This window comes from Anguilla anguilla, chromosome 1 (genome assembly GCF_013347855.1).
Source record: "Anguilla anguilla isolate fAngAng1 chromosome 1, fAngAng1.pri, whole genome shotgun sequence".
NCBI classification, from domain to species: domain Eukaryota; kingdom Metazoa; phylum Chordata; class Actinopteri; order Anguilliformes; family Anguillidae; genus Anguilla; species Anguilla anguilla.
This window is the reverse complement of record NC_049201.1, coordinates 21,901,021-21,928,520: the sequence shown is the minus strand read 5'-3', so window position 1 is coordinate 21,928,520 and position 27,500 is coordinate 21,901,021. Positions and strand designations below refer to the sequence as shown.

Genomic DNA, 27,500 nt, shown 5'->3' with positions numbered 1-27,500 from the left:
CTCCAATTTACCAGCCCCCGGAAAGTTCTTGAACTGGAAAGTCTCTTGGGGTGCGTGCACGGGTTGAGCTGTCAATCACGCGTGGATGAGATAGGCACCGTCGTCACCTGTCTCCCCCCTTCCCCGCGCCTCACACGCGGAATGTTTTGATTACTGTAAGCTTTCTTATATCAACCCACCGGATAATAAAATGTAAACATCAATAATTTATACCCAAAACTATAAACAGCCCCCCCCAGCTCCACCCACCCCCCCCCCCTCCTTATTCTCAGAGCAACGTCAATACAACAGCACTGCCTTATAAGATCAGACAGACAGAGCGAGCAATATTTCCCAGTGAAGGATAAACTCCGAGGCGTTTTTATCCCTCATACAAATATCCACTCCGAGGGCGATTACTGCAACGCTCAGCTCGGCATCGGATTCCCCCTCCAGCCCAGGAGAGGCCGAAAACAATGAGGGGAGGAGGAGGAGGACGAGGGAGAAGAGAAATCAAACGAGAGAACCGAACGCACGCTCGCCCTCAGAACGCCCAAACGGAACCCGAAACCCATCAACCGGGCCAGTGTTCACCAGAGCACGCCCAGAGACACAGTCCTGCAGCACATACTGCTATGTCGCTGGAGGCCGTGGCTAGAAGACCCTGACATGGTGCTTCCTTCGAGTTCTGTCAGGCCATGATACACGGATACCACCTATGACTCACATTCCTCCGTGTCAGGGCGAGCTGTGCTGACCGGTGAACAGACACCGATGAGCCCGTTCATGTCAGCTTTCAAAACTGTTTACTCTCATTACACAAAGCTAGTAAAACGCATAAGGTACAGCAAACCACAAACAACAGAAGTGACACCACAAGCAACAATGCAGAGGAAATGCTATCTATCGAAAGATTCCCAGTGGTTCAGAGAATTTACACTATAGACCAGTATCAACAAACCAGTAACGAAAAAGCTGATGTACATTAGATGTTTTTAACTGACACTTCAAGTCAACCTCAAATCCTAATTTAAGTTTTTGTGGTTGGGTAACAGGTGAAATTTTACAGTCGTAACAGGTTTGTTTAGATTTCAGGTTTTCTTCCCATCTTCTTGATCACACGCTTGCTACTCTGGAGGGAATCTGAGGTGAATGCAAGTACACAACATGATTAAGAGCAACCACAGCCTTTTATGTCTTGGGAAGTGGAATGTACTAGAAGGTCAGGCCAAAAGAGCTCAAAACTGAGAAAATACTGGGTTTTTAAACCTAATATCTACATTCTTGTAAATAGGGAATAATAGGAAAACAGGAGTAATTCAGCTCATGTTCAAATACAGACTACTTATGCGCGATTCAACGTACTGGCATCAAAGTATTTCAAAGAGTGCTTTTCATACTTGGGAGACAGGAGTTGCCCAATGGTAGCACAGCGATTTGTTAGGCATCCCCATTGGCAAACCAGTCACTATACAAACTTCAATTTTCCAAACAAACTCACTGGCTTTTTGGCAATCAATTTAGGTTCATTTAAAAGGTCAGCATCATATCAAGAATTATCATGGTTTCTGGAATGTCCATCACTGAGATGCCAACGCTCAAATTCTCCTTGTTTAAGAACAAAATGGATTGAAAGTGGCTTTTCAATTCTCTCCAGTCTTATCAACAGCTCCTTTTTTGGCACTTTGAAAAACAAGCAAACACACGGTGAGGTGACTGCGGGTAATTGGCAAACACTATTACGGAAAAGGCAGCAGCACACAGAAGCTGGAGACAGCCAAATCACAATGCAAGTTCAATTCTGAAGGTCCGGCAAGCAAGGAATAGTAAAGTGTTTCAATCCAAAAATGGCTCCTCAATAAAAATACACAGAAGTTTAATATAAACACATCTGTGAAGTCAGGATTGCTGCTGACAACGTCTAAATTGGACGACGGCGTAGGGGGAGAAGTGCTTTCGGACAGAACAGCAGACAAGAAGGTCCGTAGGCTCTTTGCTGGCCACATGTTTCCAATAAAACCAAAAAGCAAATTTATGTGAATCTCTGAAAAATCAAAACAAAATTGCTTTCCCTTTCTCTCTCCCTTTCTTCCCAGATCAAAAATAAAAAATAGAAAAGGAATTTTGCGGATGCCATGCAAACAGGATATGGGCCTCATTTGAAACAGCTGGAGAACAATATAAATTTAGGAAGAGAAACATGCGCCTCTGGTGAACACTGTCGACGATACAAAGATTTGTGGCCTGGTACGAGGACGCCTCTTAAACTGTACATTTAAGCAATGTGACATAACACAACGTTTATTTCTTTATCATCGTTTCTGAATGCAGGAAGCATCGCTGCGAGATTGAAAACTGTGGGAAGTCGCCCCCCACCCCACACCCCCCACCCCACCCCCACCGCCTTCCCACAGCTGCCCCCCCCCCCCCCCCCACACACTCCTCCTGTTCAAAACACCCTGTACATGCATTGGCTTGTTTGAAATTCTCCCATCAGGGTCGTCCTGGTGTGTCTCGGCTATATCAGACAGGAGCGGATGCATGCTCGGAAAATAAATTTGACCGGGATTGTGTGGGGTCTGAGCAGGAGTTGCTAACAGCCCGGGATTCCATTACAGGATCCCATAAATTTACGCGCGCGACAGCTGGGCTGCACTTCCCAACACTGAGCATCCAGAGCGGAACCATTCGCCCATCCGAAATAATAATCTCCGATAAGATAAACGAATTCCACTCCGAAGATCTTAAGTGTTTTCCCGGACAAAGGTAAGGGAAAAAGATCTACTCTCGCGCAATTCTATTTGAAACTTGTATAGCAAAAACGGGTATTTCACGAGAGTTACCCTCCTAGGAGCCATTGGACACATGAAACTCATTTGAAAACTATTACTTTCAAATCACTGGCCATAAAGTCTGGGTTTAATATGTGGTGTGGTCTCTTGACATGAACCCTGGGATATTATTGGCAAAAATAACGGTTATTATTACAGCACGTCGTCTGACAGGAACACCCTCCTTTCTCACGGGCTTATCGGAGCTTTCGCAAGCGAAAGCTTGCAGGGAGTGATTGATTTCATTTGCCTTTGTTTATTTATTCTGTCAAAGGCTATTTAATGAAATCCGGAGACCGTTAATTTTCGATTACATTTCTGCGACTATCCACGGAGCTTTGGGATTGGTGCTTCCCGCTGTGAGAAAGCGTTTGGAAAAATTCATCGGAAGTTTGACACCAGTGATGAGCACGGTGGGGGAAAAAAGTGGAGTTTGAAACTCAAAGGACATCCTCAGCTGGAGTTACTGGAGCCCACTGCAGATTCTATAGACCCAGGTCCGTTTTATTTAACATTTAAAGTTCCCTCAACCTAGCACTGAATCTAAAACATCTAAGCAGCATCTTATGAATATTCATAAGATGCTATTTATGGGGCCTGGGTAATGTTGTGACAATGCCTGTTCTGTCCTTGGACACGCCTTTTCATGAATATTCATGAAAGTCCTGTTACCAACCAGAACCTTCTGGAGTTAGGAGAGGAAATAGAGACGATGGAAGGAATTCAAGTGCTGACCATCTGGTTGGTCTACCGAACCTGTGGTATTACACCGTGCACCGGGCCACCAGGAGAAAGGAGAAAACAACCGAGACGAAGTAGAAGAAAAACTGACCAGTCTTTCACTGTCAGTAACGCGTGGCGCTACAGGAATCATGGGGACACACAAGTTTGCCCTTGTTACTTTGTGCAGGCAGACGGAATCGCGGGAAGAGAGGGAGTAGATGGCCTGGTTTTGCCCTCTCTCTGGTGATGGGCAGTATAATTCTCCAACAATCAGGACGAGATTAAACATTCAGTGGAATTAATTTTGTGGTGAGAGGCAGCATGTCACCAGAGCGAGCCAGACACTTCAGACGTAATGACCCGTGCAGAGTCGCTTACTTTTGACTCACTCCCTCACTTTGGAAGCGCTCCGAAGCAGCGTCAGAGGAACGAGCGTTTCCTGAACGCGACCGCGTGTTGACCCCCCCCCCCCACCCCCCAAGCCATTTCCTTATTCACCCCCCCCCCCCCCAATCCACAAGGCAGGAGCCGAAAGACCAACCTGGACACGGAATGACTGTGGAAGCTAAAGGATGTGTTTTGGGGGGGGGGAACGTCCTCTTGCCCTTGACTCAGGACGACGGCAGGAGGAGTGGAGAGTGGGGAGGCAGCTCTCTCTACTGCACCTTTAAGAAATATCTGAGGGAGTTTGAAAGGTTTAGCTCCTGCAACATTTATCAGGGCGTGAAATTAGCAATTGCTAGGAGCCAAATTGCTGCTTCTTATTTAATTTTGTTGCTGAAAGGTGACATTTAATCGCTGATCCCTGCTTCCAAGGAGTCTAAACAGCTACAGACACCCAGCTCAGGTGAGGGCAATATTCAGGGTTTGGGCTGGGGAGGGGGTATATTGATTGTGTGCTCCTCTTGTATTTTGATAGAATAATGACCCCCCGCCCCTCCTGCCTGAGAATTTGTCAACCAGAGAATTTCAACCAAGGCCACACGGGGAGTACATGCACCGTGAAATATACAATATTACTGAAGGTGCAGGTACACTGTGTTTCACAACCCCCCCCCCCCCCACCCCCCACCCCCCACCCCACACCCCCTGCCCAGCACCACCCCAATCCCCTATTTCTTAGAAGTAAATCATGTTAAAAATGGCTGGTCGAAATACTTCACAGCAACCTGCTGCAGAAGGCTCCCTGGTAACCACTCCCCACCGCACCCCCTCTGCGACTTCCATTCCACAGCGTTTTTCAAAAAAGAAAAGACGACATCCAGCAAACAGCTCAGATGAAGATATTTTGAAAACCGAGCCAATCGCTTTAGGCAGGTGTTACACGAGAATCCATTAATATAGGTAATTAACATTAGCCACCATTTTAATTAACATGCAAACTTTAATTAGGAAATAATTAAGTAACATAAAAAATCTGATCTTAATGCTAAATCAGTAGAGGCTGCTATCGGAGCTACCTCAGCTCGCCTCCTTTGAGTTGGGGGAAACATAAATTAATGGCTTTTAGGTATTGGATGAAAGAGCTACATGTTCAAAGAGAATTGTGGTAAAGAAAATAATAACAAGCAAACAGGCACAAGATCAAGCTGCGAGATTTCGGTTTGTAGAATACGTTCACGTTTCACTCTCCCAGCAGTGCTGCTGAACTGACTGCTATTCAGTTCTTGCGCAAAAGACAGGTCCCTGGATGGACTAGCCATACCTCTAAAAATCCTAATAAATACTGACATTTTCAAAATGGTTCAAATAATATATTTCAGGTTTCGGTATCAGATAGAACCTGCTTTGCTAGAATCATTCTGGCAATAATATTTAAAAGTGGCACAAAGCAGCCCATGGGGGAGACCCTACATGTTTATCTATGCGTTCCACCGTGTCTCACTGCTCCCTGAAGTCCTTAAAGTTCAGAATGATGGATACATGGAGAGATCTGTCCGCTCCACAAACCCACAGCCACCACTTTGGTGACCACGCCTCCTTTCGCTGCTGCCCACGCCTCATTACCGTCTCCCTTGAGATTCTCTGCCTCACTAACCAACCTTGAAAATGTGTTAAAGACACATGCTTTAATTGCCATTTAATCTGTAAATCTTTTTTATTTCACACGGTTGTGTGATTGTTTACTGCATCTTAATCTGAAAATAATAATAATAATAATAATAATCAGTATCATCATCATCATTATCATTATTTTGATGAAATGTTAAAACTAAGGTTAACTTACTTGGCTAACCTAACTTGGCTGCTAATCTGCAATTGTACCCTCTTTGCTGCAAACAAGGATGCAACCTCTTTCTCCAAATGACACGTTTCGCATATCAGTTAATTGTAAAAAATAATATTTTTAATAGGTTATCCTCTGATTTACGATATCGTTAAAAAACTACGCAACAGACATTTACATCAGCGAGCCCTCATCATGCCCCAGAGCATGATGGCCTAAATATGTCTGTTGGGTAGGTTTTTAACGATTTCGCAAATCAGAGGATAAAATTAAAAACATATTTTTTTTTACCATCTACTGACATGCGATAGGAGAAAGAGGTTGCGTAATTGTTTTCTCACGAGAAGATAAGATTTTTTTTAGTTTTCCTCTGTGGGAAATCCCAGTGTTTGAAACCACTTCCTAGGTCCACTCACTTCTTTGTGGTGGACGAGACTTCAGCCCTCTATAAAACTGCGGGTGGTGGATTGCAGTGTGGAGAAGAAGAAATAAGCTGGTGGTTGGAGGACAGGCATGCATGCTCTCCTGAATTTAGGTAACAGTAATGGGATGGGCCTATATTTGTGATCTGGACTTTTGACAAATACAACCCTATATAGTAGTTTTCTATATATACTCAACAGGCTTTCTATATATGCCATAGTACATCTTGCATTCAAAGATAGGTTACATTAATACTAATACTATGCTATTTGATAACAACCTATTTGCATTAGCATTAGTTGCCTTAGCTCTACTTGTTCTATCTATCAACTATATTCTTGAGAGAATTGATGTTGCCCAGATGTAAATAAACCATCTGGGTTGACCGGAGATACGTCCAACGAAAGGTCAACCTGTCATCAATCCAGGGGTCATCAATCCATTCAGGAGCTCACATTTTACACGATTATGCATCGAGCGAACGTTCAGGTCTGCGCTGAATAATCTGGCTCCAGAGCGCAAAAGGCAGCGCCTCGAACCGTGGACCGAGGCCGGTACCCTCGCCGCTCAACCGCTCTTCCGATCTGCCGTCCGATTCGCCGTCCGATTCGCCGTCCGATTCGTCGTTTCGCTTTTTGACTTTGGAAAAAACGGCACGGCGCGCCCGCTCTACATCGGCGTAACGTACACCGCTGGCCTTGATGGGCGTGGCATTACGAACGCTTGTGAGGAGACCTGGAGCTAAAAAAATAAAATAAAATAAAAACCCACGGAGCAACTGCTTTTAAAAGGGCGCGGCGCTCTTCTCGGCGACCGCGGGAGGAAATTGATTTCAGCAATAAGACAAAGAAGCGATTGCAGAGATCGATGCGTAAAGCTGGAACGTGATGCAAAGGGCCGAGTTTACTGTTTCATTAGCAGCGGGACAAAAAACTCCGGAGCGACTCGCGATGACGAATGCCCGGGAACATTATATACACATTCCAGGTAAGTGCTCTGGGCCAAGTTAAATTCGATTTCTCTGCTCCATTGTATCTCTATTTATTATTTGCGGTATCTGTTCCAAGCAGTCGAAACCATGCTGTTAAAGCAGCACTGTCCCCCCCCCCCCCCACAGCTCCGGAGAAACACTTGTGCTACGGGTTTGTGTTCCTGGATGCTTTTACAGGATTTATTTTTTTTTGTTTGTTGTTTCGCCTGCAACCCCAGAGCAAGTTTCGTAATGAATGGGGAACCTGTTTCTAGTGCCTCCCGGTCAATTAATCAGCCTCTTTACTGGGGTAATCTAGGTAAAGCATCTCGCTCGGGGGTCCCTGGGCGGTGTCTGACCCGCCACTCAAACCAGTCCCGTCCAACCCCAACCTCGCTTTCACGCTCAGCCCCGACGTTCCAAATTTTCGGGAAACAAAACCCGTTCGCGGCTGTGAATGCCCGCCGAGCGTAAACATCTGGTACCACAGAGCAAGAACCAACTCTCTTTTTAGGCTTCAAGGACTGTCATCTACAGACAACCATTTCTACCGGTTTCCTGTTCTTTGGTTCTTCCCTTTCTTCCCTTTTAATCGCGGCTTCGTTTGCGCGCTCCCAGTGATCGTATCTCAGCCGGCTTGTCCAGCTTTGACCACGCCGGAGATATAGGCCTCTCTTCTGATGCGAGAACTCTCTTTTCCTTTCATGCTCATCCCTCTGTTGAGAGCAGGTTGTAAACAAGGGCAGACTGCTGGACTTCCAGGGGTTAAGCAGCTGAACGGATTTTAACCTCAGCACTGACAGCAGCTAAACGGCTCTGACATTGGGCTGCTGTGCCTCATTCCAGCCAGTAAGCCACCTTCAAAGTTGCTGTCAGGTAAATGACCTTGTATTTCATTAACTGATAATTAAATGGATTTATTCCACTAACGGTTTTAATTAAAATGCTAGAAATATTGATTACCCCTATCATCTCTACTCCCCCAGATGAAAAAAGGTTTTAGGACTGTTTATTTAGAGAAGGGAGAGAATTAAATTAGATTGAATCTCTAAGAGACCCAAATAAGGCTTCTTACTTTTCTGCTGCTCAAGCAGAAAAAAAAAAGGGTTTAATTTTTTTTTTTTTGATGTTTGATTAATTATTTTCAAATCCATTTTTGCTTACCTTGATATTTAATTAAAATATCATTTTAAAACATAATTAAGTCGGCGAGTTTAATCCGCGGGGCAGAAGCGCCGTTAAAAATTGAAAGGCGCCGACGTTGGAGCGTTCGGGGGGCGCCTTATAGCGCTGAAAAAGGTGCCGGTCCCAGGCCCGGGCCGGGAAACGACGCCACGGCTCATCCTGAGCAGCGGCTCGGAACCGCGCCATTCTTCTAACGCACATCGGCTGCTCTTCCGCAGGCGGCAGAATCAGCCCGCCGCGACGCCGCAGCCGACGCTTCCAGCGCGCGGGCGAGCCGGCGCCTTCTGATGGACAAACTAATTATGCATGAAATCAAATATGATTTGTAAGTGAATTCGTATGAAGAGGCCTCCATTGTCCAAATGGAGGCCCTCGCCTCCCCCCCCCCCCCCCCCCACCTCCACCTCCCCCCCACCACCACCACCCCGGTGCTCTGGTGGGGCTGGTTCCCTGTCGGGAATAGCTGATCCCGATGCTAATGGCCCAAGACTGCTGGATTGATGCGATAGCTGGTGGGTGGATGGGAGTGTGTGTGTGTGTGTGTGTGTGTGTGTGTGTGTGTGTGTGAGGGGGAGGGGGCGCATGATGTCGCCACAGTAACAGTGTTGGTGGTGCGGCATATGAAAACCGGACAAGTGTTAATTTTCCCCCTAACTTGTTTGGGAGCAATTATCTTCAGGAAAAAAAAATCTGTGAAAGTTGATCATTGAAAATATACTTCAAGGGGGAGAATCGCATTAGCGTGCCGACTGCATCTCTCCGCGTATCCATCATTGCGTAGTTTTCCAAAAACAAGAAAATTAGATCAGTCATATTCATTTATTTACATCACGGGAGGGGAAAAAACTTAACATGTTGAAGGAAATTAAAGATAATTATGGGTCGTTTCATATAATTCCGAGCAATTAAGCATAATTTGAAAGCAATTGTGTCACACGAGAGAAAAAAACTGCCATTTGCAAGTAAATCAAATTAAAGATTCTACACTTGTTCAAAACATCAGACAACCGATGGCTAAGATTCCGGAAAAAAAACAATCCCATAAAATGCACACACTTACTTGGGTACAATCTTTCCTTTAAGGTATCATTGGTAGATTGAAGCTACACTCAAGAAAAATGTTCCCAGAAAAAAAAAGTATTGACTGTCCAGATATACATTTCCACTACCAAAAGAGCTTAATGAGAAGGCCCAGGACAAAACATGGTTAGTCAACATTTATTTCCCCTTTCAAGGTCTCTTCACCATATATTTTGCAAAGCAAGCACCTTTAATTTGGACTACTTGGTTTTCGAATTTTATTACATGTTTGTAGAGCTCGACGTTTCAATTCTTGCAATTCGAGTTAATTTCTTTTAACACAACAAAGACCCCTTTCCCTAGGACAATATCTCAGTTCCTTCATCACCAACTAACAATTAGTAGCATTTTTACTGCGTTTTTAAGCGGACATAGCTGAAACCGTGCATCTTTCCAGGTGTCCAGTTCATTGTGTACACAACAGGGGGTAAAAAGCAAATATCTGCAGGGGACTCCACTCATTGATGTCCCACTTATCTCCCACTTTCCCTTTCCCTTCTTCTAAATTAAAAAGTAGGTGGCACAATATGCTAGGCCAGCAATTAGGAGCTGCTGTCATTTCCCTGGTCCTGAACAGCTCCCGTTTCGAGCATCGTTCCGTACCTTGTCCATTCACGAAAAAGACGAGAGATACATCACGATTGGCCAAACCGCGGCCCTACAGCCGCCTGTCAACCAATCACAGTTCCCACGTATAGGGATGGAGTGTGAAAGCACACTTTAAGCTTTCAGTGGGCATCATTGCTTTGTTCTTTCAGTTGTCTTTACTTGCATATCTAGGAGGCTCCAGTTTGTAACTGGAGGGTCTCGTGTTGCTAGACTACAGTAGTGCCTTACCCTCCAATGAGAATCACAAGGCTCAGCCATTCAACTTCGATTCACCTGAAGTCAAATGCAGAATGAAGTTCAAAGTGATGGTCCAGTTCAGAGTGGTTGACAAGTCCCTACTACATTAAGTGCAATTACGACCCTAACAACACAATCTGGAAAGATAAGCGCGTGTATTTTAAATATGTGACAAATACAAAGCTGCAGCAGCCACAATTCAAGCTCGATGCGCAAAATTTTGACACGGCGTGTACTGCACCATAAAGCTATGATTTCAAACACACAGTGTGTTCGAAACCGTGTGCAAGTTTCATACTGCAGCACGAACGCACGCGGTATCGAGTTTGGATTGTCGGTACGTACAACCAGGGGAGTCAAGCAGCCCCTGAGAAGACAGAGGAGAGACAGACATCACACAGGAAACCCCGAGGGACCGACTCTCCCTCACCATTACTTCTAAAAAACCTGCACTGCTTCCACCCTCAGAGGAAGGGATCTGTTCTCAAGGACCTTTTGTTTATTTTGTGTTTCCTTCTAAGAATGTCCAGGTTTACTTACAGCGGCACTCAAGGACACCGCTCCACTTGCTTTCAATATAAAAGTGCGAACATAAATCAAACATTAATCCAAAACACAGGACTCTGGGGCGTCTGTGGAATGACCAATGCGGGAGCCGGTAAGAGCCTGTCCCTCGACTGTAACAGATTCCCATTGGCAAAGCAGACCAGCCTACTAAACAGAGCAGAGCAGCGCATTCGACAACTACCGCGGCCCCTTATCGAGGCGCGAAACCATTATCCCAAAATTCATCTTTAGGGTATTAAGCGGATTATGTTTTCTGCGATACTGAAAGAATTCATTTGCATCCGTCATTTGCACATCTGCGTGTGGTTTTTGTAACAGGCACTCTATTTCGACCGGAGCGCTGGGCACGGGGGGGTCAATGAAAAATGAATAACGGGAACATTTTTTTTGAATGATTGGAGTGGTCACACGGAGAAATCTAGTTTACCAGGTGTAGAAGTAATGAAAAAGGAAAGCAGCCAAAAGACCCCGTTGTGTCTGATGATAACCCGATTGCGGGGTTGGAGTTCCCCTGCTCGAAAATCCAATTTCTCAAACGATCCTTTCCGACCCCGAGCTCGGCGGCCACTCCAAAGTTCCGGGGCGATGACGGATTGACGCGCGCAGCACCGGCGATCCGCGCTCGCGCTCCTAAGCGCTGCCACTTTGGAGGTTGCCAAAGTTTGTCTCCGGCAACGCCGGGGAGGGTGTCGGGCGGAAGACGGATTCCCCGCGGCACCGGGAGCGCATCCATTCCCGGCCCGACGCGTTCGGCCCAGGCAGGAATTAAACCTGCCCCGACCGCCTTTATCATCTGAGAAATTTCCCCTTTCCCACTCTCCCCCCTTTCACGGTTCTTTTGGCCGCGCCAGTCACGCCGTAACAAATACCCACCTCCCCGCTCCGCAATGCATTAGATTCCAAAGAGAGATCAATACCTCCGCTTTCATTTATTTTTGTTTACAGACAGACAAGGAAATGCCTCCGTGATATAGGAGAGAATTATAGCCCCGCTGTTTTCCAAACGGCGCCGGCCAGCTGTTTGCAACACACAGTGTTTTAATTCAAGGACGTCGGCCCCGGTCCCTCCATTTCCCGCGTTTGAGGAAGCGGTTTGTTTCTGTCAGGGGGTGACAGCCGGCGCACGCTGTCACGGACTGAAGAAGATTAATACAAACGGTGAGTTTTTCCTCCCCGTCCCTGTTCCTTTAGCCAGGCCGTGATTGCTCGCTTCCCCTTGTGTCTTTACATCGAAATTAGCCGCGCCGATCCGACCATAAACAGAAGCACTCCTAATCAACATAGCCAGATTTCCAGATAATATAATCTTTTACAAGTCGGAGCATCTGTCAAAGGCCCGCTATAAAATCTGAAGAGAAATAATTATGGCTCATCAAAAAAGCTCAAATGTGGGGGGCGAGGAGAGAAACCTCACGTGGTTCGCCTCGTGCCACAGCAAGAGATCCAATTTTCAATAAACTGCATCGTACGTACGAGAAATATCCATTAAAAACGCCAGAGCCGGGAATTTTGCGCGTCGTTTCTTAAGTTTTTTTTTCCTTCCAGGGAATATATTTCACGACTGACTCTTTTTTCCCTTCCCCTTTCCTCCCTGTTTTGCTTTTCATGCATGGCAGCGATCTTACCTTCAGCAGTTTGGCCAGATTTCAGGGAGGAGAGAACCAGAGGGCAAACATTAGAATTTTATATCACTTCAAGACGGGGAGAAAAGAGGGGGAGAAAAGAAGACGTATGAAGCTCCTCTGACATTCACTGAAGACTCCGCAGGGATGATCGCACATGTTTTTGTCTTTCACCTGCGAGGCATGTTAAATCAGCGCAATGATAAGGTAATTCCAGAGCAGATATTTCATAACATTCCCGACAGTTTTATGTTTACCAGCTTGGCTATAAGCACTCTTGATTAAAAAAAAAAAAAAAAGTCGAACACTGAGAAGGGAAGAGGGGCGGGGCCGAGAGCGAGGTACATTAACTTGATCTTCGACGGCGGAAGCGCACACATAAACGGCCCGCGCCTGGCAGTGTCTCATCATTAGTTTCACGCGTAAACAGAGCGGAGAGTCAGATTTAAGACGAAGGACTCCTGTAGATGTCTCTGTCTACAGCACATCAGCGTGTTCTAACAATAATAATAATAATTATCATGATCTCGGTTTTTATCGAAGTGCGATTCATGGTTGGAACGTCTAAATGTGTTGTGTGCGGGACATATAAATTCAAAATAAAACACTAGCACACCTACACACTTCATATAATGGATGCAAGCATTTACAGAACAGAAATAGAATGCATACAACGTAACAAATTAAAAGCCATGGAGTAAAAAATAAGTTTTAAGTGTAGCTTTGAAGACCCACTCACAAATTCACAATCTCCAATAACCCACACTTGACTTCTTTTTTTTTTTCACAACCGCATCGGTTTCAGGTTCTGATTTAAGAGATCTAGGGGAGAGTCTTTTCCATACGCCGCAGACCGTGAGCCATATTCTGCCCTGCATCCGCAGCCTTTACTATATTAAAACTACAGAGAGCGGCTAGTGCTTCCCCGATGCCTATCCTTCTCACCAAGGGCTGGTTAAATATTCATGGTCAATTATTCCACACTGACTGAGGGGTAAATGCTCTGTTCGGTCGGGGTGGATGGAGTAGGAAGACTCACGCAGTTATTAATGCAGACTTTTTTCAACAGTCCCTGCGTCAGGCCCTGCAGTGAAAGATCTAGATCTTTCCCAAAACCCCCAGCCCACCGTTCCACCTCTGCGCACCCCAAGCCAAAGTTTAACGATTCCATTTTTGATTAAAACAAAATATGGAATACTGAGCGATGCCTGTATTTCATACTATGTGTAGCAGGAAACATGAATTGAAATGTATATATGTATGTATTTATGTGTGTGTCTATATATATATATATATATATATATATATATATATATATATATACAGTATGCTTTCTGGAATACATTGAATTTGATATACAGTATATGACAATATTGAAAGACAATTTTGAATTAGAATCAGTAATACTCTATGATATTTGTAAAATGTTGCATGAATTACTGTGATCATTTTTTAGAAGATATTCTGATTTAAAAAATGTATGGACATGTAATTCCTTAATTGTATTTCATAAAAGTTTGTTTTAAAAAAATCCATTCTGAATGTGTATCTGTATGTCTTTGGGTGTTCATTTATAAAATATTTTTAATACATTGAAGAAAATGCAACAAATATAAGTAATAAAATAATGAATGTATACTAAAAATGGCATGCATACATGAAATTATTTTTGTAAATGGCTTTTCAAATTTCAATGGTTTCTATTTAAAATGTTTGACACGCCAAATATGCTACAGATAATTCAAGCTGGCACAGTTTGCGTATGAGCATGAATTTGATTTCCACTTGATTTAATGTTAGGGGGAGTTAGACATGGAAATTACCCTTGTGAAAATACACCGGATGCTAAGATATCCATGAACGTTCCATCGGGCACCGCACCTTGCCAACAATTTGTCTCGGGGGGGTTTCGAAACATTGTACAGATGAATAGGGTGACATTCTCCGTTGAAAGCGAAAATATGTTCGCCCGTCTCATAAACTCTAATCAATGCCTCGAACAGACTCTGCGGTTCACCAGTGTGAGGTAACTGCAAAGGCAGTTGGTTTTCGCCCTCCGCACATTCGAATCCTTTACACCACATTTCCCTCAAATTCTAAACAACGGCTAGTGTTTCTGACTGCCCAACATTGGGCGACAAATGTACCGTTTCATGCAAGCGAGTACGATACAAGAAACAGGTGCAAGCTTGACATTACGAACAGGGTTTATAGCTTGAAGGTCAATGCTATACGTCATTTCACGAGAGTGGAAATGTGTACTTTTCTTTACTTTTTATTTTAATTAAGATTTCTAAGAGCATTTAAAGTGAATTGTTCATGGTCTGTGGTGGTTGAATAACCTCTGAATTTACTTCCAATGTCCAATTTTTTATAGTGAAGTTCTTCTTTTAGTGAATCCTCAATAGTCCAGGTCCAAGGCCCAAAATAAATAATTGTAAATGGTGTTGTATAATACTGATAGAGAGGGGATAACAGCATGTCTCATTTGTATGTGATAAATGTTTCCCTTTGATTATTCGGTGTTATTATGGACGCACTGCGGAGGTGAAAAGCACCCAAGCTGGCAAAGGCAGAGTCTTACTAATAAACAAGAATGTGTACCACAATGTGTCTCTGGGTTCCATTTACAATCTATACCCCAAACCACATATTTATTAAATGTATTACTTTGAACTATCCACAAAATAAAATGTTAATTCACTCCTGTTTTAAAATATGATTATTGCAATTAATAAAACCCACTGACAAACTGCTTGACAGCCCTTTCAACACACTATAACCACACACGCAGGCATGTACACACACAAACACACACACACACACACGCACACACCTGCACATGCACACACTCACATACACACACACACACATAATTTTAACAGGCATCCAAACACCAGCAGACTAGGGGACACCTGAGGCAGGCCTCTTGGCAGTTGACTTCACCAGTACCTCTATGTGCACATTTGAGTCACAGGGCTGACCCCAAAACACACTGAAAGAACACTACCACCACTGCCCAGGCATGTTCAACAGGCTGCAATATGCCCCACTGGCTTCTACCAACAGAATACACCACAATCTCCACAAACACCAGAGGAGGCCACGCCCATCCACAGAAATAGAGAAAAATCGTGTGAAATCAGCCGTTAATTGGCTTTGCACAGAAGTAAATATCAAGAAAACTAAGAACATAAAGTTAATTCCCTATTTAAAGATTTGAAAATGTAAATTTCACTAAGATCACATATTTCTTTCTACTGTTTTGGGGGGGGGGGAGAGTAAACTATAAAAAAGTAACTGTTTTGGTCCAGCATAGATACAAAAAACCAACATGTGCCTTTTAGTTGGGTTTGGAGGGGGCCTACATAAAAATAGCAAAATCTTTATTTCAAATTAGTAAAATTTGCTGTGTTCCAGTCTCATAAGCCCTGTGCAGCAGCCTATACACAGTCTGAGCATGTTCAGAAGCCTATACAGAGACTGAGCGTGTGCAGAAGCCTATACAGAGACTGAGCGTGTGCAGAAGCCTATACAGAGTCTGAGCGTGTGCAGAAGCCTATACACAGAGTCTGAGCGTGTGCAGAAGCCTATACACAGAGTCTGAGCGTGTGCAGAAGCCTATACAGAGACTGAGCGTGTGCAGAAGCCTATACACAGAGTCTGAGCGTGTGCAGAAGCCTATACACATAGAGTCTGAGCGTGTGCAGAAGCCTATACACATAGAGTCTGAGCGTGTGCAGAAGCCTATACACAGTCTGAGCGTGTGCAGAAGCCTATACACTGAGTCTGAGCGTGTGCAGAAGCCTATACAGAGACTGAGCGTGTGCAGAAGCCTATACATAGAGTCTGAGCATGTGCAGGAGCCTATACACAGAGTCTGAGCGTGTGCAGCAGCCTATACAGAGTCTGAGCGTGTGCAGAAGCCTATACACAGTCTGAGCGTGTGCAGAAGCCTATACACAGTCTGAGCGTGTGCAGAAGCCTATACACACTGAGTCTGAGCGTGTACAGAAGCCTATACACTGAGTCTGAGCGTGTGCAGCAGCCTATACACACAGAGTCTGAGCGTGTGCAGAAGCCTATACACAGAGTCTGAGCGTGTGCAGAAGCCTATACACAGAGTCTGAGCGTGTGCAGAAGCCTATACACTGAGTCTGAGCGTGTGCAGAAGCCTATACACAGAGTCTGAGCGTGTGCAGAAGCCTATACACAGAGTCTGAGCGTGTGCAGAAGCCTATACAGAGACTGAGCGTGTGCAGAAGCCTATACAGAGTCTGAGCGTGTGCAGAAGCCTATACACTGAGACTGAGCGTGCGCTCCTCTGTAAGAGACTCCAAGTGCTCTGCAGACATGCTGTGTTCTAATATCCCGAGCTTGCCTATCAGATTAGACCTTATTGTATTTAGTTTGAGAGGATTCATTAAACATCTGCAGGCTTGGCAGGCGGACACCACGAAAACCACAAAGGAAATCAAAGCAATAGCCCTCTATTGCGTTTCGCGTTTTCCAAAACGACTAAGATTCTAATAATTGCAGCCCAAAGTGTTCCATGCTGCTTTTATTTGCTTGCAGGTCAGGTAATCTTTGATCCCAGTGCCAAGTGTTGAATGTGCAGTGTGACTAAAAAAATAAAATAAAAAATACAAATCTGGTTTTGATTCTGAAATTCAGCGAATGCAATATGTAGCTAAAGGAAAGGGAATGAAAAAAAACAAAAACAGAACTGAAAAAAAAACAAAAAAACCCCAAAACAAATTAAGCTAAACACGAGGAATTCTGGAGCGTTTGTGGCTCCACTCGTAACCACGGACGACCGACGGAGTAATGTAATGTTTGGAGAAGACAACAGCCGATCGGCCTGTTTCTCCTCGCAAAGCTCTGACTAAGAAATATATGCGCTACGATGAAATTTAGTCTGCGCCAGGGCATCATTTTAATGTTCCTGAAACAGACAGGCACCTCAGCAGACAGAAGGCAGGGTCACATAACAGACATAACTGTCTCCACGCCCAGTCGCACCAGAAGGTGAAATAAACACAAACAGCCCAGAACCTTGTCTGTGCTATCATCTCCTCAATCATAACCGGAAAAACATATGCGTGATATATAACTGTGGTCAAATAACAAAGACCACCCCCCTCCGAAACAGACACGTGAGCACTCATACGCACACACACACACCTACACACACACACACACACACTCGCACACACACACTTGCACATGCACGCATACACACACACGCACATGCATGTATACACACACATGCGAACGCACACACACACGCACACACACACACACACACACTCGCACACACACACACACACACACACACTCGCGCACACACACACACACACACACATGCACACACTCGCACACACACGCACACACACACTCGCACACACACACACTTGCACACACACACGTGCACATGCACGCATACACACACACACACACCTACACACACACACACCTACATACACACACACAAACACACACACACATACTTGCAGATGCACGCATACACACACACGCACATGCATGTATACACACACATGCGCACACACACACACGCACATACACACACACATCCACACGCGCACACACACACACACACACACATACACACACACAGAGTACATTCATTAGCCCTTTGTCACACATTGCTGTTCGACACCAACTAACTCCCTTGCAAAAATCCGGCACGCAAGTACAAGCTGTAGCATAATAATCTGCGGCCGAACATTAATATTCTTTTCCGTAATCCTCGTAATTAAATATTTGACAACCGTGTGCGAAAAAGCATTAAGTATCACTTTTTTGTCTCGGAAAAAAAAATGTGCTTCAATTGTGGGACTGCCTTCGGCGCAGGCAGTCTGTCCTTTTTGCTGGCTTTATAAATTGCATTTCGGGTGGCTCTGTATGCTAATGCGCACGGAAAGTTCTGGAAGGCGCTTAAAAAACCGCCTCTTTCTTTGAGCTCCAGATTTAGTTTGAAACATTTAGGAGGGCGGCAGATGCATGGCGGGAGGTGCTGGCCCAATCCCCCGACTGGGCCCCGTTCGGGAGACGCGTAACAGGGTTTGACCCCTCAGCTGATTGTGCAGATGGGCCGTACCCCCCCCCCCCCCAGTCTGTGGGCCGGGAAGACCACCCATCTAAGCTCCACCGGTGGGTCTCAAGTCCCCCTCACCCCCTCAAGATCCCCTCACCTCCTCAAGTCCCCCTCACCTCCTGCTGATTCTAGTTTTGTCTGTTTTATTCACCTTCAACACCAACACACCCACATCCTTTAAAAAAGTTTAGAGATTTTTCCATAACTAGCTTTCCCTGTGAGTATGTGTTCCAGCTAATGTAACATGTTGCCCCGTTGCGGCAACTTTCGTTACGGGAGCGATTCGCGGGTGTTCCGCAGGCCGCGGCATATTCGGCAGACCCCAAAGGACAGTTTCGCCGCGAAAACGACGCGCGGACACTCCCTGCGGTAAGGCGCGACCCGAGTGGGGTTGCCTGAATCGTAGCACACCCGGCTAGCTGTGCGTTCACTGCCTGCAGAAAACGAGCGTGGCTGATGCAACATCGGGCTACGCTAGCGAAAAGCGGACTTTGCCACGCGCGCACTTTGCAAACTAAGATGCAGCTTCAGCAGCTCCGCTGGGGGGGGGGGGGGGGGGGTTGTGGTGCAGCTCTTCTCTACGCAAGCCGGAGCGCGGCGATGCCTGGCCAAAAAAAGACGCATTACGGTTTGACGGGCCGGGGAGCGTTTCGAGCTAGCCGTGCTCGCACGCCCCCCAACCACCCCCCCCCCCCCAATCCCCCCACCTTGCACAATGTGCATCGTATCTGTGTAATCACACCGGGTCGTTTCTTCACTTATTTTGGGAATTACTTCCTCTCTGCCGTCTAAACGCTGGCTCATTGGGGCTAATTTGGGTCGCTTTTGGCGATGAGCTCCGTCGCTGACCCAACAGGAGGGCAGAGGTGACGGCATTCACAGGATCTCCTGAAGGCGATTCGGTCCTGGGCTCACTTTCAATCCCTCAGCAGCGGAATGGGTGGAAAACGGCTCCTTGAAGGGCGCTGCCGTCGATTCGAGGAGGGCCTGCCTCATCGCTGCATCGCGTTCCTTTCCCCAGCGCTTTTAATAGCCGTCGTTTGCGAAAAGGCTAACGACACCGTCCCCCGAAACGCGTTCTGACAGCGGCTGCTGCTAGCGCCCCGCGGTCCGCGCTTCAGTTTAGCCACACAGCGGTGGGGTAGCCGCGGAAACGCTGCGGGCTCAAACGCTCCCTCCCAGGGCGGCGCGCTGGCCGACCGCGCGACTCCCTGCTGGACTCCCGGCCGAGGCTGCCAATGGCATGAAAAGCCTGCGCTGCTTTAAATGTGATGGGTCAACATTCTAACGAACATTTCAACACGTTTATTTTCATTAAAATGACTGATGCGGTTTACTGACGAGTTGTCTTTTGTTTTATTCTCTTTTGGAAGAGAAGAAATAATATCGTTTGTGTTATTTTTCTTAACCTATAAAGCTACTACAAGTGTTCATACACCCGTGACCATAAGTCAAACTATTGTTTAACTACTGTCCTTGAATTTAAGAATAAATATTTAATGCGATATTTAAAATGTAATATCATCCAGTTGCTTTTATGTTTTTTTATATTCAAGGTATATAATCACCAAAGTACGTATATATATTAATTTGAGTGAAATCACGTGAACCCCTTAAAGGTGAACGCATTCAAGGACAGGCCTCAGTCTGAGACTACAGAATTCAGGTATTACTCACTTCAAATGATATTTAATTTAAGGTTGCACGATGGGGATGTGTACAGTAAATACCTCAATTAAAACAAATACTACCTTAAAAAAAAAACACTGAAGTACATCACCTTACTAAAAAGGTGCACTAAAAGCTGGACCTTTGATCCGCACACGAGCTGCTATCAGCGGGAGCAGGGCATGCTGGGAGTTCCACAGCAGAGGCCAGGGAAAAAATTGATAAGGGTTCCTAATACTTCCCTTAATTTCATTCTGGCTGATAATAAGCCCGGGTCCCTTTGATATCCGCGTGGCCTGCTCCGTATGCAGAGCGCCGGCTCGTTAGCGTACGCCGGGGCCCGGCGCGGGGGCGACGGAGTCGGGGCACCCCCGCTGCGCCGCGGTCGCTTCGCCCGCTAAGGTGAAATGGGCACCCCGGGGGCAGACAAGCTGTCCCCCATCAGCCGCAGATAAGGGCTCCCCCGCTTTTACATGCATGCATACATATCGCGTTCACGCCGCGGCGGGAACCGGGCTCTCCGGCTACGCGCGCGCGCGGGGGGCGACGTCGATACCCACGCGCTCAGGGGGGGGAGCCCAGAGAACCTCCCCCCGAAAGAGCGGCCAAACTTGGCCCCTCAAAACCACATAGCGGGCCGGAGCGGATAGTTTATTTGGGTTTATTTGGGGGGGGGGGGCGTTTGAAAGGACGGGACCGCTGAACATTTTCGGCGGCGCGGCGACGAGGCCGGTTCATGAGAGATGATAAATTTTTATGGATTTTGTCCTAATAAAATTTTCATCGACGAGAGCGGGGAGGGAAATAGAAAGCTGATAGCGACGCTTCTCGTCGCGCGCTGATCGATCGCGCCGCGCGTGAGGGAAAAAAAAATAAAAAATCGACCGGGAGCGTCTTGGGACGCGTGTTCCGGAGCGCGTCCTGGGCGTTTCTACGCGCTGGTGTGCGCGTCTGCGCGTTCACGTGCGCACGCATGTCCGCGGACGCAGTGGCAAGCACTTTAGCGTGCATGTGTTAGTCTGTGTACATATGCATGAGCGTTTGTGTATGCAGGAGTGTGAGCGTGTGTGTGTGCGTGAGAGTATCAGACCCCACCATATGATCTCATGTTGTACACAGCAGGTGAGTCGGACACACAGGGAGCCTATGGCCTGCATACATAGGCATATTCGCACATGCCCATTAGTCTAGAAACCCAGTGGCAAAGGTACACAGTCACAGTTCAAAATGGATGGAACTGCGGAAGATTCTAGATTCCGGACACATCCAGGAAGGGCTCCCTTTAACTGTATGAGTGAGACGACCAGGCCTTATGAAAAAGTGGCAACCTTCCTCTTCTGCTCCCTGAGAATATCAGCGAGGAATTGGCATCACAATGAGAGATTAGTGTAAGGGAGCAGCACGCCACGGTGGGAGCGGGTCCTTGTGTTTGGGCGGTAATGCGCTAGGAGCATTTGCCCCGTGTCACGCTGACCGTGCTAACACGGAGCGGCGGCTCTGTCGAGCGCTCGCGGACGCCGCGGGGGTGAGAGTTCGCACCTCGGCATTAACTTTCGGGATCCGAAGGCGAGCCCTCCTGTCTGGGAATCTCCGAGGGGACACGTGACGCGGGTTACCCGGCAACTCGAAGAGACGCCTTCTTTCCGTAATCCTCTTTAGGGAGGTGGCGCGCGTAACTAACGGAGCGACCGCTCTCAGGGTTTGCCGCGGTGGCCGTTTCGAATCGGCGCGAAAAGGTCTGGTGACTTCCGAGGCTAACCGTGGGCCCGGTATCGAGCACGGAACGTGCCGGCGTGTTAAGCTGTCCCTCGCACAGCTCTCCGCTCCTGAACACGGCCTATGACGACCCTGGCCTTTACATGCCGGCGTGTCTGCGAGCTCCGGCGTGTGACAGAGAACATGGCCGCCGCTCACCGACCCCACCGCCCGCCACCGCCTGCCGCGGCCGTTACAACCGGCTCCAGCGAAGACCTTTTCGGCAGTCCTGTGAACCGCGGACGCGGACCAAGGCTGCCTCGTACCGGTGTGGCACGAAACACGGGTAAAGTCAGCGGGATTCTACGCATGCCGGCTGCTACGCGTCACTGCAACAGCGAGATAGCGCTTCTGGAGCACGTGAGCCAAGGAAGGCTCGGGTTTTCCGGGGTACTCGTGCGGTTAAAGAGAAATAAACAGGTCGGGGTGCTGTCACGTTCTCGTCGAATCGCCCGCTGTCCGGTGTTGAGCGGTTATTAGGAGTCGGGCTGCACTCCCGGGTCCTTGAGCCGCGACCGCAGGACGGGAGGGGAGGACAAGCGGCTCCTCCACACTCGACCCAGCGACGCACCTTCGGGCAACCCTCCGCACGAACGCCGCCGCTCGCTAAGAAGACGCCGGAGGGCCCCGTCGCCGCAGACCGCTTCCGCCTCGGAAACCGCCGAGAAGCGAAAACAACGGAGAGAGCGATTCAAATTACAAATCGAGGCCCTCCGATCTCCTTCCCTCCTCCCCCCCCACCCCCGTTACAAAAACACTGTTATGTTTATTTGATTTCTGCATCTCTTGCTCCTATGATCTTCCTCAACGATTTAATTAGAAGAGAATAACTAAACAGGACAGAGGCCCCCTAGGACTGCCATTCGCCCGGCATCCGAGCCCCGTTAAAACTTTATGGTCCCGTCTAAAATAATTCAGACGGCGGAAAAAAGAACACAGAGATGACGGCAAGAGCATATGTTTAGTGCAATAATAACAAACCGTTATGGCTGTCAGGAGAGACTCGCTCTGCTTTATGCACACCTTAATGACATTCTGGGGACAATGCGAGCGTCTTCATAACATCGTATATTACCGGAGTGACAGGTCGCATTGCTCTTAGGTGTGCTGTTTTACACAAGCAAATTAATAGCCGCGCGGGGCACCTGTTGTTCCTACGGATTAGTAATTAATGGCGACGGAGAGTTTTCCCTCAAAAGATGCTGGAGCAGGAGCCATATTCCCCCCCTCCCCCCCCCCCCCCCCACACACAGCCTCGTGATGCCGCTTCGATAATTTATCTTCGCTTTTAACGTTTTAAGTTCGGGGGCGACGCTCGTTAATTCGCCGAATTCGTCTGAAGGGCGATCAGCCTGGGCGCGACGTCGTTACAGGAGGAGTAAAAGTTTGAAATCGGTGTTTTCGTTAATTCCGCGAGCGCGGGGCCGCTTGCCTCCGAGCGGCGTTCCGCTATCGCGTCCCGTAACGACGCCGCAGCGCCACCGCTTAATTTAGGAACGCCGGAACTGCAACCAAAATACGACATCATTTTTATCGGGCCTGTCAGTCACTTTTTTTTTTTTTAGTTGACTAAACTTTTCGCCCGCGTGTAATTAATATTGTAATTAATTTTCATCGGGGTCCTGCGCAGTATATGTGATTTAATAACGCCGCGAGGCGCTCTCTCTCTCTCTGTGAGGCCCGGGACGTCATTTTCGCCGTCTTCGATTCCTCGGCGTTCTGACAAGTTCTCGCGTCCGCAGATTTATCGCGCGCGCGTCGTCCGAAAAGACGCCTTTAGCCTTTAAGGACCGCGCTGACGTCACCACCGCGCATCAATCTTTCTGTGTGTGTTTATTAACAGTTATTCGTATAAATGCCCTGAATGATATAATCATTATTTAAAACAAAGACTCCAGCAAAAAAAAAAAAAAAAAAATCTAGTTTGAGCAATTCCAAAAGCACTGGTTTGAAGTTAAGGCTTTAAATAATTAATATGTCAATTGCTCCAGCTCCAATATTTATATCCCATCCCTCACTGCAGAACCGGAGGGAGGGCAAGCCACAATATACTGTAAAGGTCATTAGATGCGCCAGTAACATGGCAACCTAAAGATATGACTAGACAGTCTCTTAATTCAGCCATGGGATAGAAAGGACTTAGTTATTATGTAGGCCAGAGCAAAAAACCAAGCCTGACCATATGTGTGAGGCTAAGAGATACTGCCTGCTTGCGTGGCCGCTGTGGCTATTTTCTTGAACCTGGAATTTGGGCATTTGTAACAGGAAAAACATGAAAGGCCCCACCCAGAGGGACCCTATCGGTGTTTGGCAGGAAGTCTCTCAGCGGCACAACCCCGAAATCCTGAAATTAAGAGGGAAACGCAAGCCGACGTGTAGCTTATGACAGCGTGGAGGGCGCTTTTTAATAGGCCGCTGCCTCTGGGTGGGACGTGCCTGTGGAGGCTGAGGACCTTCGGTCAGCCAGAAGTAAGACTGGAAACGTGCGGCGAGTCTACAGGAGACATCTGGCACGCGGTCTTGTCGGTCTTCAGTATTTTGTGAGCCGATATCGACGGGGGCTTTTTGTTTTTTGTCGTACGGTCGAAAACCCCCCACGAGGCCCCCCCCCCCGCTGCTGTCTCTCTGCGGCTGACTGACGCTGTGAACCGGAGAGGCGGGCGCGTTCGCGTCTGCAGCGTCTCCCCGTCTCGCCTGTCCACGCCCAACGCACTGCGGCTGGGTCCGGCGCGGCCCGCCACGGGGAGTGGGCGTGGCCGACATCGCGCAAGAAAATGGAAGGACGCGGTCGTTCCAGCCGGACCCCTCTGCGTCCACGTTAATCCCCCTCGCCCCCCCTCCCCCCCTCCACTCGACCGGCTTCATTTCATTTGCTTCATCCCGCTACGACACTGACCCATACCGTTTTAGCGATACCGGACCTGAGATGGAATAACGGTAACGACCTCCGATCGCGGTTTATTTATCGGAACGAGCGATTCCCCCGCGCGTCCAATCGCATTCTGAATACAGGAACGTAGTCCGTGGAAGGAAAAAAAAAGAAGCCCACTGCGGACAAGTGTTACTGTGGTAGTCTCAGATCTGCGGCTACGGCTAAGTCCGCCGGGCGATATCGGCTCCTCCCCAGATCCCTCAGCCAATCCCGGCGCGTGTTTACTCGACCCCCCGCCACCGCGGCGAGGGCTTAAACACACAGGCTGCTGGGAGATTTGTAGCGCCGTCCCTGACCTTCCTCCCGCTACAATGGCCATCTTCTAATTAGGCGATGCATCTGATCGTCATTAACAGCAATGAGATAATGAATCACCGGCTCCCCTCTTTGTTAATTTGCTGTAACCGAGCGGCTAATGGATGTCAGAGCTGACTGATCACACTGATTGTGCTGATTTATAATTGCAACAAAACAATTTAAAAGCAGCGAGATTATCTGCGTTGCCGTAACAACGGGGTCGGCGCTTTTACCTGCGAAATGTACCAGGTGAAGAAGGGACAGAGAAAGTGGCCTCTTCTTTTTTTTTGATGGGGGAGGGGAAGGTGATTAAGGACTCATCTCATTGGCTGGAGATCAAATGGAGAGATTACAGCCAAAAATGATCTCTAAAGTTCTGACTTCCAAACTGCATCTGCACCCTTGGGAAATCCAGTAGTGTATTAATGCCCTGATCCTATTTAAGTTGCGGTTTTAATGCAGAAGCAGGAGGAAGATGTTTCTTTGTACAGTTGGGCACTGAAGGTCTCCCCTGAAGTCAAACTCCGGCATAATTATGTACTCCAACACGTTTGCTAATTACAAACAGAGCGCATCACAAAAACCCAGAATGCAATTCAGCGGTACAGTGCAAGGTGCATAAACTGAATATTGCACTGCATACTGTCAGCATCAAATGACTGCACTTATTCATGTGTGTGTGCGCATATGTGTGTGCATGCGTGTGTGTGTTTGTGTGTACGTGTGTGTGCGTGTGTTGTGCGTGTGTGTGTGCCGCATGTGTGTGTGCATGTTTGTGTTGGTTGTGTGCATGTGTGTGGGTATGAGTGTGTGTGAGTACACATTTGTGCGTGTGAGTGTGTGTGTGTGGAGTGTGTGTGCATGTGTGTGCATTTGTGTGTGTGTGTGCATGTGTGTGGGTATGAGTGTGTGTGAGTGCATATTTGTGCGTGTGAGTGTGTGTGTGTGGAGTGTGTGTGCATGTGTGTGCGTTTGTGTGTGTGTGTGCATGTGTGTGGGTATGAGTGTGTGTGAGTGCACATGTGTGTGTGCGTGTGCGTGTGTGTGTGCACGTTTGAGTGTGTGTGCGTGTGTGTGTGTGCATGTGTGTGGGTATGAGTGTGTGTGAGTGCACATGTGTGTGTGCGTGTGTGTGTGTGTGTGTGCGTGTGCGTGTGTGTGCGTGTGTGTGGGTATGAGTGTGTGTGAGTGCACATGTGTGTGTGCGTGTGTGTGTGTGTGTGTGCGTGTGCGTGTGTGTGCGTGTGTGTGGGTATGAATGTGTGTGAGTGCACATGTGTGTGTGCGTGTGTGTGTGTGCGCGTTTGAGTGTGTGCGTGTGTGTGGGTATGAGTGTGTGTGAGTGCACATGTGTGTGTGTGTGTGTGCGCGTTTGAGTGTGTGTGCGTGTGTGTGCGGCGCATGTTTGCTTTCCCTAATTATTCATGCAACCTCGCAGGCCTTAGCGTTCATTAAAGACAAATCTGATATTCATATCATGCACATGAAGGCATGTTCTCGCCACTCTAAAGGACTTCTAACTGGATAGCTTCACTCGCGCTGTTTGGTATGCTAATGGCGCTGCCCCCTCCCGTGCTCCCGCTCTGTTTGTTTATTTTGCTGAGCGAGCACCGGATCGCCGCGGGCGGGGGGGGTGGGGGGGGTGGGGTGGGGGTGCAGGGAGAGGAAGTGGGGACGCGGCGTGGCGCAGGCCGGTTTACCTTGGGGCTGGCGGCTCCGCGGAGCTCCTCCCCAGACGCCGGGCGGGCCAGGATCTGGGCTTTGATGGCGTCCAGGGCGCGCAGGATCCAGCAGTGCTGTCTGCGGATCTGCCGCTGCAGCTCCCGCCACTGCTGCGCGATCATCTGCAGCGTGTCCCTGAGACCTGGGACCGGGGGGGGGGGGGGGGGGGAGAGAGAGAGAGAGAGAGAGGGACAGAGAGAGAGAGAGAGAGAGAGAGGGAGAGAGGGACAGAGAGAGAGAGAGAGAGACAGAGAGACAGACAGAGAGAAATTATTTGACAGAAATTATTTCTATAAATTTATTTTATTATTATTTTAAATTTTTTTAATTTACACTTTCACTATTTATTTTTATTATATTTGAACTCCAAGTATAATTTTAGAAGTATTAACTATTGTTCATGTTTTACTTATACTGATAAACAACTTGTTTTTTTGTATGTTTCCTGTTTGCTTTGGCAATATGTACTATATGTATTTCATGCCAATAAAGCTCATTACATTGAATTGACTTCATAGAGTGAGAGAGAGGGGAGAGAGAGACAGAGAGCAGACA

The 27,500-nt window shown here is 47.5% G+C and overlaps 1 protein-coding gene across 1 annotated transcript in view; it reads right to left on the bottom strand.

Annotated features, from left to right (window-relative positions):
- akap6 (A kinase (PRKA) anchor protein 6) overlaps positions 1 to 27,500 on the bottom strand; it is a 161,663-nt gene that overhangs the window by 64,545 nt on the left and 69,618 nt on the right. The window contains exon 7 of the mRNA XM_035383451.1: positions 26,924 to 27,087. Coding sequence (XP_035239342.1) covers positions 26,924 to 27,087 — 164 coding nt within the window. The remainder of the gene's footprint in view (positions 1 to 26,923; positions 27,088 to 27,500) is intronic.